At 47.3% G+C, this 15,861-nt stretch overlaps 1 protein-coding gene and 2 pseudogenes across 1 annotated transcript; 2 read left to right on the forward strand and 1 right to left on the reverse strand.

The window, feature by feature from the left end:
- Positions 1 to 4,232: 4,232 nt before the first annotated feature.
- LOC123080574 (hydroxyethylthiazole kinase) lies at positions 4,233 to 6,092 on the forward strand. The gene is made up of 2 exons (XM_044503501.1): positions 4,233 to 4,802; positions 5,451 to 6,092. Exons 1-2 carry the CDS (start codon positions 4,371 to 4,373, stop codon positions 5,841 to 5,843), a joined length of 825 nt encoding a protein of 274 aa, XP_044359436.1. The 5' UTR covers positions 4,233 to 4,370; the 3' UTR covers positions 5,844 to 6,092.
- Positions 6,093 to 6,329: 237 nt separating this feature from the next.
- LOC123080575 (hydroxyethylthiazole kinase-like) lies at positions 6,330 to 9,417 on the forward strand (annotated as a pseudogene).
- A 1,374-nt stretch (positions 9,418 to 10,791) lies between these two features.
- Positions 10,792 to 14,544, reverse strand: LOC123080576 (disease resistance protein Pik-2-like; annotated as a pseudogene).
- Positions 14,545 to 15,861: the final 1,317 nt, after the last annotated feature.

Consider the following 15,861-nt stretch of genomic DNA (forward strand, 5'->3'; position numbering starts at 1 on the left):
CACCACCAGTCCACCACCGGCTGAAACTCGTGCGGCGTGCGGCGGGCGTGCTGGTGCCCGCGTCGGATTCGCCGCCCTTGCTCGGCTCAGTGCACGACTTGCCCTTTGCGTTAAAGTCCTGCAAAGTGGACGGTCACCCGGGGCGCAGCTCCACGTCGTCTCAGCTGTTGCCGTCCTCACTGACAGAGTGCTCGGTGTGGCAACCTGGCGATAGTGCAGTGCAGTATTTAGCCATGTCATCCCGCGGTGGCTCTACCCGTCGGGGATGCCGAAGCTTGCAGCGCTCGTGTCCGACTTCAGATGCGCCTGCACTGGAAGACACGGATGATGTGGAACAGGAGCAAGTGTTAGTGTCTTAGCTAGTTTATCTGCATGTTTATTTTCCTTGTGCATGTGCATGCCGTGGGCATGATACTCGTACATAGCTGCATGCGTGTGTGTAGGTCCGGGTCGTGCGCTAGGCCACCACCACCTGGCTATCGCCGCGCACCCTCCTGCCCGGCCTCCGAGCATAGGTCCTTCTCGCCGTACACATGCTCACCGTTTGCTTTTGTCGCTGCCAACTATTGAATTCATACTCCAACCAACTCATTTAAAAAGTCCGAACTGATGAAGATACGTGGGTAATATATTTCAACACTCCCCCTCACGTCTAGCCTATTTTAGTCCTTAGATGTGGGATCTATTTAGGTCGCAGAATCGTTTTATTTAATATTGCGTTGGCAGGGTCTTGAACTCAAGACATCTTGGCTCTAATACCATATTGAATTCATGCTCCAACAAACTCATCTAAAAAATTCAAACTGACGGAGGGTAATATATTTCAACACCAACGACTGCACTGTTGATGCCGCTACATCGCCCCGAGCCTACACCACTGAGGCATTGACCCCTGCTCCATGAGCGCTTTGACTGAGCATGCGCACCATCATGCTCAGCCTAGAGCCCTAAAACATGGTGCAGGTTTCAACACGCTTCAACGCCGGCGACCTGCAACGCTGCGTCGCCTCGTCCTCTGGCTTCAGTACGAGCGCCGCGAGGACGAGTTTGACCGCCGCCGCTACTTGATACCTGTAGCCGGACAACCTCGCTTCTCGAATGTGCCCGCTCCGGCGATGAATCGTACATATCGTTGGTTTGTACGAAACAGTTATCGAAATTTTGTGAGCGAAATTTTTGCCACACCAAAATCGTAAATAATGATGGCGTCACGGGTGAACGGGGCAAGAGAAGAAGGAAATTGCAGATAATGATTTGGGTCGCTACTGTCTCTACTCGTCGATGGATCGCCGGGCGACGAAATCTTTCAGCTCCTTCTTCAATTCCTCACGACTTTGCTTGAAAGTAGCCACGGATTTCTCCACCTCCTGCTCACACTCGATCCGGAGCTTCCTCAAGCCACCCATCAGTTCCTCGACGACCGCTTTCAGCGTCATCTCCGAGGCACTGCTTTGCTCATGCATCATCTTCCAGCCGGCGGCCTCGTCCTCCTTCTCCGTGACCAACTTGAGGAGCTTCGCATTGTCACCCATGAGTTGCTCGACGAGGCCGGTCGCCTTGTCAACTGAGGCATCGCTGATCTTGAGCAGCTTCATCAAGCCGTCGACCAGCTCCTGCTGCGTGTGACGCCAGCGAGAATGCGTCGCCGGCGAAGGACTTCAGAACGCCGGCTCGTCGCGATGGCCAACGCCGCGAATGCGCTTGTGAGAGCCCTCGCGTGCCCCTGAGAGCTCGTTCGAGGGCTCCACGGCGCGCCGGGACATCTCTGTTGCGGCTGCAGCTTCGCAGCGGGACCTCTCTAGTGCTTCCGCGGCCTTGGTCTTTGCTGGCTGATTATATGTCCACCCTAAACTCCTCCTACCGGTCATGGCGGAGCGACTTGGCAGGAAAGACCAGTCTTGTGGGTGATGAGGAGAGGAACTGTGAAGTAATTTTCGAGTGGGTAGTTTTTATAGCCCGGTGCTAAGTGTGAACACATATTAGTTTGATAGGTGTGAACAGATTTGCAATTACTTATTGAATTGTAATCTGCAAGGTGACGAGAAACAAGGTCAAAATTTATTGATGGCAGAAGGTTGACCACGTGGTTGCTCATCGTTGAGGCGGCCGTGGCGCGCTCTGCTCATGTCCGTCCGCACGTTTTGCTCGCCATTGAGGCGGCCGCGGCGCGCTCCGCTCTGGTGTCCCTGCGCGTGCTCTGCTCGTCGTTGAGGCAAATTTACAATGGCAATGGTTAATAATTCTTAATAGTTGTCTTACAAATTCAGGATAATTTAAAATGCCACATGCCGCAAGGCCCAGAACACTCACGACCTACATATGCAAACAATTGTAATAAAATATAAGCTAAAAGGCTGAGCTGGCGGCCTTCCGACGATGGTCTTGCGGTCGTTCACTCCATGATCAGCCTAGCACCCTTGCGGCCGTTCAGCCTAGCACCCTTGCGGCCGTTCACTCCAAGTGTCCCGACCCGCCTCCGCCTACGGAGATGCTGGCGCTGGGAGGCTCTTGGGGCTGCTGGGCCTCTTCTAGAAAAGCTTGACAGCGTGCAATCGCGCGCATGACAACACCGCGGAACCGCTCCATTTCCATGTCTCTGGCCTGGTAGCAAATTCCGTCCATCACCTGCATCCTCAAGATATCACGTTGGCGATGTTCTACTTCGTCGGGGACGTCAACTCCGCCAAGGATGCGCTCGAGCCTGGCCACAGCAAATCTCAAATTCTTTGTCACGCCCCGAGACCGGGCCTAGGCGAGACAGTCGCCGCGCGCCTATAGACCAAGAAGCCTATAGTCACGCAAGGCATGATTAAGCAGGCATAACCAGCCGTGGATCACAAAAGCTCATATATTGACTATACAAATTCCTTTACATTTACGAAGAGCCAAAATACATTAAATTCTCTAGTCGCTTCCCGCCCACTGGTCAGGCCTAACTTGAATGACGACGTCTTCAAGACATGTTAATTTAATCATCGTCTGCATCTAAAAAACATTGGAAGCAAGGATGAGTACGATAAATCATACTCAGCAAGTAGATACTTCACGTATTCAACAAAATGAGTAGTATGAGGATGTAGATCAACAGATGAATTGAATTCAAAGGATAAACAAGGTAATAATACTCGAGACATGTTTCAATGGCGAAAATGAACAAGGGAATTATTGGCGTCACACATGACCGCAAGCTTCCCAACCCGGGAGTCACAGGGGTGAAATTTCACACTTTTACGCTCTTAAGAGGGGTACTCCGACGTCAACAGCCTTGACCAGAAACACACAGGTTTCAGAAGAGCAGAGCTCTTGAACCCACTAAGACCCGGACACCTGGACCTACTGATGTCGATCGCTCCTACGGATCCATCACCGACACGTTCCCGAACAAGGTCCGTCCTTAACGGAGAACTCAGGCAGTCCCATACCTAAACTGTGACAGGTACAATACGTTTGCCGTTGTGACACCAATAAAGATGGACAGAGTATGATATGTGACTGGATCAATGACAAGATTACTAAAATGTCAGCCAAGACAATACACTCATAACCTTTTAGGAGTTCCTCCAAACTACTTTAATTCCATCAACAAATGGACTATGGGGACAACACATCCCTCTTTAAAGGATCAAGCAGAGTATCAATAAAGATCAAGGTGCGACAATAAAATCAGATAATCAAGGAAGACAACAATAAGGAACAATCAGGGAGTTTAGCAAAGCAGCTACTTGCCTCCATAGAAACCATGCTATCAATACTCAATAGTATCCCCACTGACCGGGCTCGCCTTCGTATAACGATATTGTATGATCTACATATTCTGCTTGGTCCTTTCTCTATATCAAGGTAGCGTCTCTCCTCCTATTTGCTTGCAGCGATGCATACCAGCATCTCCTCCTCGCTCTACTTTCATTCTAAGTCTATTTCTGAGCGACCCTTTCTTTCTCACGATGATGTGTGAAGTGCAAGATGAGCAGCGGCAGCTATTTATAGGGAGTGAGCACGGTGTAAACTAAATATCAGGCCGCCCTGCCCCTTCATGTTGACCTTTGGAGCAGTGTAAATATCACTGGCCGACGTCTCCTTGAGTGACCAAATGGTCATTTGCTGTTGTATGGCGACACGCAGGAGTCCACGTATGCGACTAGAAATGTCCAAGCCACTAGCTGCATGCCAACGCAACATCCATGTACACACATTTTGTTGCTTCTTGAAAATCCATCGAGACGAATGGCGCAAATTTACAGTTTTCACCAAGATGAAATTGCACAAGGCATCTATATCCCCTCCTCACTCTCCTCCGCTGGCCGCCAACGCCGCCGCATAACCAAGTCAATCTTCCCCCACCCAACCCCCCGCGCAGCCTCGCCGTCGGCATGGGCGAGGAGAGGACGGAGGCGTGGTGGGGCCGGCGCGCGTGGGCGCTGCTGTCGGCCGTCCGCGCGCGGGCGCCGCTGGTGCAGTGCATCACCAACCTCGTCTCCATGGACATCGCCGCCAACGCCCTCACCGCCGCCGGCGCCTCCCCCGCCATGCTCCACTGCATCCGCGAGATCCCCGACTTCACCCCGCGCTGCCACGCCGTCTACATCAACGTCGGCACCCTCTCCGAGGACTGGCTCCCCTCCATGCGCGCCGCCGCCTCCGCCGGCCGCCCCTGGGTGCTCGACCCCGTCGCCGCCGCCGCCTCCCAATTCCGGATGGAGGCCTGCCTCGAGCTCCTCGCGCTCCCCCCCGCCGTCGTCAGGGGGAACGCGTCCGAGATCCTCGCCCTCGCCGCCCGCTCAGACAGCTCCCCCACCTTCAAGGTACCTCAACTAAATCCAATCCTATTAACTGCTTGTTAATTTCCAATCCAATCCTAGCAGTGGGTGATCGATTGTGAAACTGCAATGTTATAAACTGATTTGATCCACGTGCTCCTGGTACACGACGATTGATTCTTCAGCTCATTTGGGGTCATTGTGGTTGTCACTCAAATTGACTCGCTGGAAACATATGCTGTCCATGTAAATCTTATGGCTAATTTCAGGTTTAAAAGAAAAACCATAGCCCAGCTTTAAGTGAAAGCTAAAATAAGCAGTTCGACACAGAACGTGTAAGGTTCAAACATGCTGAAGTTACCTTGTATCACAAGTGCAGAAAACAGAGCGACTAATTGCCTTAGCGTGCCCCTCCTCCCACAGCACTTTTCCCACAGCGATAAGTAGGTTGAGAGATAAGCGACTAATGGCAGTACAATTTATCAGGGCGATGCACTACAGTCATTACCCTGTCTCTGAAGAAATTTTAAACTGCCTGCAGTAGTGGTGCTATTATGCATTCCAGGACAATTGGCTGACTGCACTATCTCCCTGTTATTTGAAGATGAGCAATGTGCATACCAAGCCTATTGCCGCTTACAATATATATTCCATCTTGCTTCTATCGGTACTAATACTTGTGGCCAACTGCAGGGTGTGGACAGTTCACATGACTCAGGGGAGGTCCTGCAAGCCGCGAAAGCATTGGCACGGTCCAGCGGCACAGTTGTCGCAGTATCTGGAGCTGTTGATTTCATCACGGATGGCGAGCAGGTCATCAGTGCTAGCAATGGTGTGGCAATGATGCAGAAGATCACAGCGACAGGGTGTGCTGTGACTGCTCTTATAGCGGCATTTGTCGGGGCGGATCCTTCCGATGCTCTGGCTGCAGCAGCATGTGCGCTCGCCATCTTTGGACTCGCTGGAGAGATAGGGATGGAGTCAGCAAAAGGACCTGCCTCTCTCAGGATGCATCTCATTGATGCTCTCTACGGTCTCGACGAGCAGACCGTCACATCTGGAGTAAAAATTGCGCTGCTGCCGTAATGCATGTGTGCCGTGGCTATCAGTGCTGTAGGAGATACAGAGTCTGGAGTAATCTGCAGGATCATTTTGCCTCCTTGGTGCTTGGAAAACCGTGAAGCAGATCGTGTCAGATTGGCTGTCAGATCACTCATCAATAATCCGGTGACCATCCCGGCTGTAGTAAGTACGTACATAGTTGTGAATTGTGATGTCACACAGAGAATGATGTTCATAAAATAAGCCAGTCGAAATAAGGTGTTTGTGCTTCAATGGCCTTGAGATGATCGAACGGCTATTCTGTTCAAACACTTTGATCCCCCTATGCCTATTATCACGGGCGGCGCTAGGGGTATTCTTGGGTCTTCATGTGAATACCCATGATTTTTACAAAACAGTGTTGATTTTGGCAAAACAGTGACAATTTTCAAAAAACAACAATAATTTTGGCAAAATGAATACACATGAATACCCGGTTGCAAATTCCTGGAGCCGCCACTGCTATTATGAATTTAATGATTTAAGGCCCCTGCTGCCCCGGGAGGAAACTTTGGAAAGGAAGCTTACTGGTTCGTCATGCTGCAGTTTTGCTTCTGAATTTTGTTTCCCATATTCCATGGTACATTATACCAGTACTGCAACATATAAGCTGAATCATCCAAGGGATGATCGAGTAAGCTCCTTTTTTACTTCAAAGAATATAAGAGAGAATCTTATGAAGAAGCCAATCAAGGATATCGTTCTTTCGGAAGCTTGAAAGGCTCTGTTTTGTTCCTCTGTGTGTCCTCTGTCTGAGATGTGTGCTCTAGGCATCCAGTTCACGTCAAGTGTGCAGTTATTAGTCACAGTTCTCATGTGTTCAGTTGATGCTCAAACTTGTAATCTTCCATGTAAGCTATATATGCCGTGAATTTTCTTCCTACCATCAAGAGCTTTTTCCTCTGACTACTTCCAGTTACGAGGGTCAAGGAGTTACCAGGTTTGGATACAAGTTCTCCGTGGCTCCAAAAGGTGAACTACCAAGAGAAATACTGATACAATCTCCAGTTCTCCACGGCTCAGCTGAAGTATTTTGCTAAGAAAAATAAACTCTGCCCTGCCGAAGTCAGGGGCAACGCGTCTGAGATCCTTGCCTTCGCCTCCAGCTCAGATAACTCCTCCTTCAAGGTACCTGCTCTTCCCCTACCTTCTCAATTTGCAATCCTAGCGGTGACTGACACAAGATCTTGACTAAATAAGATGATCGATTGTCAAATTGCCGTGTGCAACTGTAGGATAAACAGGGCCTTCGATTACTTTAGGGTCAAAAGAGATTCCGTTCAATAGAATTAATGAGATGAGATCAATAGTTAACTGGATGAAATGAAGTGAAGGAAAATACGACATCTGAACATTCTCCTCATTACGTTTCAACCTCTACCTTCTCTACTAGTCTTTACCTTCCTTTTCTTGTGGCTAATTTCAGTTTTGAAAGAAAACATAGCTTTAATTGAAAGCTCAAATAAGCAGTCTGATACAACCTGTAAGGTCCAAACCTGTGCGTGTGTGTTTGTCAGACATCAGCTTCCCCTTGTGGAGTTTGATGGCTTCAACGGCCATTGTGGAGTTACATCTTGAGCCTTTGCTAAAAGGAAATCACATCTATGAGAAGATTGATTTATGAAAGACCTCTTAGCAATTGTAGGGATGTGAGTGACTTCAGAGTTCCTCAAGGCTGTACAAGTTAGAAAGAAGTCAGCAAGGATAGGCCTGATGCTCCAGTGACCAGGGTTAGAGAGAAGATCTTTTGGCTTCAGTAGCAATCTCCAAGGTTTTGCAATCTGTGAGAATTTTTTTTCCTCCATCCGAGAGCTCTAGCTGCCAAAGCCGCCAAAAGTAGCGCAGAAGCTTAGGTCCAAACATGCTGAAGTTACCTTGTGCCACAACTGCAGAACATGAGAACGGCAGAACAACGAGTCCACCCCCCCCCCCCCCCCCCCTGACATACTAAACTGATTAATCCACCCAGCTATCCACTACCACATAGTTTACCCCGTAACTCGAGCTTAGGAAAGCGATTTTGCCACGCTGGCATGCCATGTGACGAAGAGTGCCACGATGGATGAAGTCCATGAGAAAAATGGTTCATGTCGAGGCCCTCCACCCAGTCCTGTCTGCCCCCTATCCTGGCGGTCTCTTTTCTTCTCCGCCCCTCTTTTGTCAGGGTGATGCACTCAGGTCACTAGTCTTGTAGCTTCCACAAACTATGTTATCCAGTCTCTCAAGGAATTTTAAACGGGTAGTCTGGACAAACGTCACTTTTGTTAGTAAAGTTCTTGCCTGGATTCCAGGACGATTGACTGGTTGACCTATCTCACAGTTATTTGAAGACCAACACACATACCAAGCCTGCACCACTCACAGTATTCCATCTTGCTTACAGTTGTACTGATAGCAAACATCAGGGCGTGGACAGTTCACATGACTCAGGGGAAGCGCTGCAAGCCGCGAAAGCATTGGCACGGTCCAGCGGGACGGTTGTTGCAGTATCTGGAGCTGTTGATTTCATCACTGATGGTGAGCAAGTCATCAGTGTGAGCAATGGTGTGGCAATGGTGCAGAAGATCACGGCGACAGGGTGTGCTGTGACAGCTCTTATAGCGGCCTTTGTCGGGGCGGATCCTTCCGATGCCCTGGCCGCAGCAGCGTGTGCACTCGCCATCTTCGGACTCGCTGGAGTCAGCTAAAGGACCTGCCTCTCTCAGGATGCATCTCATCGATGTTCTCTATGGTCTTGACGAGCAGACCGTCACATCAGGGGTCAAAATTGCCCTAGTGTCATAAACACATGCATGCCGTGGCTGCAGTGGTTATGAAATATGCAGTCCGGGGTGATCTGCAGGGTCTTGGAAAACCATGAAGTATATATGGTCAGATTGGCTGTTACCGTCCATGTGTACATGGCCCCATCGATAAATTTTCCGGTGGCCATCCACCCAGGCTGTACTAACCACCTGGCACCTACACAGACAGTGAATGTTGATGGCAAAAAGGTTTTGCGTCACCTGGCATCTACACAGACAGTGACGCTTCACAAAATAAGCCGGTTGAAAGAAGGACAACTGCACGAGTAGCTTTGCTGCTGGTGTTTGTGCTGCATTGACTTTGAGATGGCCGAACTGCTAGTCTGTTCAAATGCTTTGAGGGCCCTAGGAGGAAACTTCAGGAAAGAAAGCCTATCGAGTTCTCTGATTGGTCTGGTTGTGTCATGACATGTCATACTGCAGTTTTGCTTATGAATTCTGTTTCCCATAGTCCCATAATACATTATATCAGTAGTACGACACATAAGCTGATTCACCCAACAGAGAATAGAGCTCAAAGAGAGAATTCAAGAAGCCAATCAAGGTTACTGTTCTTTGAAAGCTTGTACTTCCTTTTGTTATGTTTCCCTGTGTGTTTTTCTTGTCAGAGATGCGTGTTTTGGGCATCCAGTTCACATAAAAGTGTGGAGTTCTTACAGTTACAGTTCTCACTGTTTTCAGTTCATGCACAAACTTGCAATATTCCATGGAACTTATATACCATAAATAGAGAGATTCAGGATACAACCATAATTAAGAGCCAAAATTAAGAGAATATTTGAGTAGTATAGTGGAAGATCGAGTGCAGAGTCATAATTAAGAGAGTTTTTTCAAATAAAGGGAAAGGCCCTGGCCTCTGCATCACACAGCCAAATTTACTAAAAGTGGTTCGAGTAGTTCAAAGTAGTAAAATACGAAGTGGAAAGACCACAAACAGTTGGAAAAGATGATTGCATGACTCTTGTTAATCAAGAGAGTATCAAGCACAACAGATAGAAAATTAGATTCATACAAGTTCCTTATTAAGATAGCAAACAGTAGTTCCACTTCAACCAAACCACCCTTATTAATTTAGAGCATGTTTATCTGCCTCTACCTTCACCATTACCATAGCTTCGGAATATGTCCCTCCTCTTTCCGTAGGTCTGATCGGTGTGCACCACTGCTAGCTGGGACTGGGACTAGTAAATCACAAGAAATCAACAGAGCAGAAGCTTCCGTTGCTAAAGAGGGAGGCCTGATCATGCGGTTCAATGCTTCCAGGAGGAGCACATGGCACTTGAATTCATCACTCACTGTCCCCCGATTTGTCCAGAAATGGAGGGAGAAACTAGGAGGAATGGAAATAACAAATTAAGACAATGAGTATTCTTAACAGTGGAGAGATGGCCGTGCTTACTGATGGTTTGTGCTTGATTCAACGCAGCCTTGATTTCCTCCAGTAGTGGCGTAAATTGCTGGATAGCAAGGTTGAGTAGCTTGAGGTGTCCTCGAGCAGCTGCAACCTGTGCCTCCTGTAACCAGGAACAGGGAAGAGGGCTAGGAAAATCAGTACTTCCTGCAACTCCAAAAGGATGGCACACACCCTTTTCCAAAACTCGAGTTTGACAACGAATTGAAGCAACAAAACATGAGTTATATGCCAAGTAAATTATACCATTAAATTAGTACCCAATGTATAAATTTTACCAAGTTACATGATTTATGTATTATTAGTATAATTTATTGATGGTCAAAGTAACATCTTGATAAGCATGCGCGGGAGTACTAACTAGCCTAGGATGAATAGGGATAATGAAGGAAGACCAAAAAAAAGGAAAAGAGTAGCGACCAGTCCATGTAGGACAGAAGTTAACATGCCAGTGAGCCTGATCGGATCATCATTTAGAAATTTTGTTGCATCAGGACCTAGCACATCCTTGGTGAGATGCTCCATGAGTGGCATGGTCTGAGGAAAATTAAATGAGTACTCTTATATTAGTTTACAGAGGGAGTACTATGTACCTACCTCTAGAAGGATGGGATGGTTGACGGGCAAGGCGCCTTGCAACTTGTCTGCTTCCCGCATCTCTTCACGGATTTCAGCGAAGCGACCCTTTAGAATGAGCATCTGAGCGATGACTTGCTAATCAATGATTGTGAGCCGCATACATACCCTGATGGCTAGTACAGCCTGTCGTTCAACCATCGGCCAGAAAACGTGGTGCACCAAGCAGTGCTCTTTTTCTGCAGAAAGGCCGAGTGGCGTATCAAGAGGGAAACAAATCTAGCTCCCAGGAGCCATTCCAGACTATGTACACTACGTGAAGGGAGAGGGCAAATTAATGGAGATAACGTTGTTGTACCTCTTTATTTCTCCACGCTCTCATCAGGCGCATCATTGCATGTTAACAGCACCCTCAACTCCCTCAGCTTGCGCAACTCTTCCACAAAGCGTGCATACTTGTCGGCAGCAGGCCAAATCCACAGCTCCTGCAGGGAAGTCAGCTTCCCAAGCCAATCGGGCATCCTTGTCTTCCTGTCAGCATGTAGGCACATCAATCCCTGTAGCAGGGCCATACTGTCCGGCAGTTCTTCTATGCCACTGCACCCGATGTCCAGTACCTGCAGCAACTTTAGATGACCAATATCTTTTGGGAATTGACGTGTACGTGTAAGCAATAGACTGATGTACCGAAGGTGAAGTGAGCTCCCAAGTCCCTCCAGATAATGGCTTTCTTTCAAAACAGAGTTTAGCACCACTGCCAGTACACGCAACACGGGGAAACTAGATAGCGGGGGCAAGACGTCCATAAGACCTCCAAAGGCAGCAACTGACCTCACTTGTGACTTGTCCATAACAACCTGGGTACTGATGTTGTCTAAGCCGAGCTTTTGGATGGAAACTCGCCGGCTGCCCACGGACGTGTGCTGCTCATTATCTAATATACTGATAAAGTTTTCTTCTTTTGACAAGGAACGAAGGACATGAAGTATCATGTCATGGAGACGACAACCATTAAGGAAGCCTGATCTTGTGAACTCCACAGGTATGATCATGTTTCTACTAACAAGCTCATTAAAATATCTTTCTCCAAGCTCAAACTGACCTACCCCTTCTTTATCATGAATAAAGCCTTCAGCTATCCACATCCATATCACCATTGTTTTGGGAATACAATCATCCTCCGGAAATATGCTTAAATATAATAAGCAAGCCCGTAGATGCAATGGCATATCATAATAGCTAAAAGACAATATCTTCATTGTTCTCTTAACTTGTGAGTCATCTTCATCATGCCCAAAACCTATATTTTTGTAGGCATGTGACCATTTCAAGATTGGTTTCTTAGCTAGCACACTAGCTATTGTAGCGATGGCTAATGGAGAACCATTGCATTTCTTCAGAATTTTTTCAGACACCTCAGTAATTTTATCATACACGCCAGCTGATTTGTATTTCTCAGGGCATTCCTCTGTACCAAATATATTTGTATAGAACAACTTTTGGGAGTCCCTATACGAAATCTCTTTTGGCGTATAAACAAGAGCACCCATATCAACTTGTGATTTGCGAGTAGTTGTGATTACCACATTTCCAAGATCATTATCCACCAAAGCGCATTTTATCAATTCCCATGTTGGTGTATCCCATATATCATCAATAACAATGAAGTACCTACTAAATATTAGGATGCAGCAAGTTATGAACCTAGAGTACATACGAAAACAAGAAGCTTGCCATAATAAGAACTAATCCAAGAAATCATATTATCAAGTTCAACAAGGTCATCGCAAGAGATTAAGAGCATCCCTTGCCGCTCCCCTATAATTTAGAGGTGCAAACGGCCGAGTATACTTTAGAGGAGTATATTTGCTCCTCTAAGAACTTGTGGGGTTCTAACTGATCCCCTAAACTTAACTCCCTAAAATCTATATTTGGCTCCTACATTTCGTCGAACACTTACTATGTACCTCTGCGCCGAGCGGCGATGATGGTGCCCACGCCGGCAACGCTGGAGAGAAGGTGGGCACGTCAAGAGTGGAGGTGCAACAGTGGCGTGGAAGTACGTAGGTGGAGCAGCTCCAGTTTATCGTCCCGTCTGGCTGCGACACGTCGAGGGAGATGCTCTGGTGGGCCGGCGTGTTGTTGGCCCCGCTGGTATTCCTAGTAGCTTCCACAGGAGGCACCCGAGGCTATGGTTAGGCTTGACCGCCAACGTGACCGTCCCATCACGTGTCGAGAGCATCGAGGTGCTCGTCGACGTGGCCCGGGTGCGGCAAGCCACACGTCTTCCATCGTGTGTGCTTGGAGCTCGTGCTCAGGAAGAGCAACACGTGCTTGCTCTACTGGCGCTCATGGTACATCGACCCCAAATAACGGCAAACGACCTCCGGCCCTGCCAACAAGCCTGTGGCGACCGATGAGTGGTGGACCGCAGTGGGGTGCAATGGCGGTAGTACGGGGCTAGGCCGCGGAGGCGTAGACGGAACTGAAGATGCGTGGGCGTCTTCCGAGCAAACAAAAAATTTCCTTGAGCCGGCTGTGGGCGAGTATATTTAGGGATCGAGATGCGCCTTGAGTAAAAATTATCCTCCTCTAAACCTTTTGAGTAATGGTTTAGGTCAGGCTTTGAGTAAAAAATTAGAAATTTGTACTTATCTAAAGCATTTGAAGGGATCAGTTGGAGATGTTGTAAGTCTTTCCACAAAATTAAACTCTTGCCACTGTCAACTCAGATCCATAATTTTTTGCATAATCCTGTACTTTCAATAATATATCCATAGATTTATAAATAGTATGTTTCTGAAAAAAGTACTACTATTTTTGTATTATAAGAATATTTTAACAATGGAGCTAGAAAATGTATAGTTTTAAAGTATGTTCATATACGGTCAGACCTTCTAAAATTTGAATACATGGATAATGGAAAATCAAGTAAAATGAAAATGGTTTATCTAAACATTTCTTCCATCCCTGGTAGGTCCCACTGTAGGGGGTGGTAGAATTCTACCGAGTGAGTGATACACACCTCTTATCCTGGAGAAATTCTTTTATTTCACTGATGAGCTGATACTGATCCAATATCATCATATTGGAATTCATATACTTTTCCTTGTCAAGGCCAATTAGAATGTCCATGAAAACTTTCTTCATGTCTGGATACTGACCGACCGGAACAAAAGCCCCACACTGGAATTTCACCTTAAGCTTGTCATAAACAGCTTTGGCAATGGTGGTTTTGCCCAATCCACCATATCCGACGATGGAGACTATCTTCATCTCTTGGTGCACACCGTGGCCGTCCTTCCCCTCAAACAGCATACTTATGAGCTCCTCCCGTGGCTCATCAATGCCAAAGAGCTATGTCACTCTGTACAGATCCAAGAGGCGAGGATCCTCCATGGTCGATGTTGTCGCAGCAGGCTTGGCCACAATATCATCGACTTTGTACATGGAACGCCGCAAGGCCACAGCCTGCAGTTGCTTCTTGATGTCTTGGATCTTTCCAGCGATACTACGGTGGTCCGCTAGCTTCTTCAAATTGAAGAGGTTCCTTGTCTTCTCCTTGAACCACTTGAGGCAATTCATCTTGGCCGCTACTTCATGGTCATGGTCATGGCCGCCGTCCACGCTCACCAGGAAGGTGTCGATGATGTCCTCCATCGCATACGACGCCTTCCTGACTTCGCGGGCCCAGATCCAGACCTGCTCATCGACTTGGTGGCGCGGCACCTGCGCCACCTTGTTGAGGGCACCGTGCAAGCTCTCGAGCTCGTGTGAGAGAAACTCCACTTCCTTCCTCAGGTCCTTGTGCAGCTTGTACTCCTCCTTGAGCAGCTCGGCCAGCTTGAGAAGTAGGGAGCCCATGGCTCCTGTCGCCAGTTCCATGACTGCTCTCGCCCTTATACAATCTACAAACAAGTAACAAACGAGAGGATGAGAAAAAGGAAGGGGTTGAGCAGAGCAGGGGAAGAGAGAGAGAGAGAGAGAGAGAGAGAGAGAGAGAGAGAGAGAGAGAGAGAGAGAGAGCTCACCAATATTGTGCAGGTTTTCCCCTCTCAGATCTGCTAGCAGCAAAAGAGGATGGCGCAAGTGAGTGGATGAGATGAATAAACGGGGATATAGTGGAGGTATTGGCCGTAGCCCGTAGGGTAGCATAGCTTACAGCTGCCACATGAGGCACGTCACATGTTTATCAATGTCAACGGGCATCTACTTCGGTGTTGGGTTGGCAAATAGGCAATTAAATCCAAAAGAAAATTACCTCGGGCAGGGAAGATTGCAGTTTTCATACCAGCGCATCTTCTATTCTTAAATAGTTTTTTTTGCGAGTCTATTTTTAACTCACTAACTATTTTTTTCTAGCATGTAGTGCTTCCACGTCAACACATGCATGTCCGTGACGTCATTAATCTACCATCCCACTAACTATTTTTTTCATGCATGCACCTTTCACATCAACAAATCATACTCCCTTTGTTCCTAAATATTTGTCTTTCTAGAGATTTCAACAAGTGACTACATACGAAGCAAAATGAACGAACCTACACTCTAAAATATGTCTACATACATCCGTATGTTGTAACCATTTGAAATGGCTAGAAACACAAATATTTGGGAACAGAGGGAGTACATGGTTACCAAATCATTTACCATCACTTACCACCTCATAATTAATTCTCACAACTATTCATCACATCGACCTAATTATCCATATTTTTCAGTCTACCATGCCACAGCAAACTCGCGGGCTATCTTCTAGTACTAATTAAACAAGTCGTATGCATGATTGATGTTTTTTCTATAAAGGACGCTTTTTATTTACTCATGGTGATGGAGGATACTAAACATAACGAATAAACACCCAACCTATGCGCAATTAAGATGCACACAGCCAATACCAATATATACAAGAAAAATTGCTGGCACAGAGCAAAGCCATAGAAGGCTGCAGCTCTGCCTAGGCGGATTGAGAAACAAAGAGGAAAAAAAAAGAGCAACGGCGATCCATGCTGAGCATGCCCTAATCCATGAAGACGATGCAAGCACACACAATCCGGACGTCATGACCATACAAACAGGAAACCGTGCACACACTAGAGTTGTTCGCGGAGCCAAAAACATCTGTGTGGCGTACTAGTCACATCACAAATCAAGGAGAAGAGACCCCAAAATCTCACATCGGAGACACTTTGATGTGCGTCGGCAGCGAGGA

The sequence above is a fragment of the Triticum aestivum genome, chromosome 3D, assembly GCF_018294505.1.
Source record: "Triticum aestivum cultivar Chinese Spring chromosome 3D, IWGSC CS RefSeq v2.1, whole genome shotgun sequence".
Lineage (NCBI taxonomy): Eukaryota > Viridiplantae > Streptophyta > Magnoliopsida > Poales > Poaceae > Triticum > Triticum aestivum.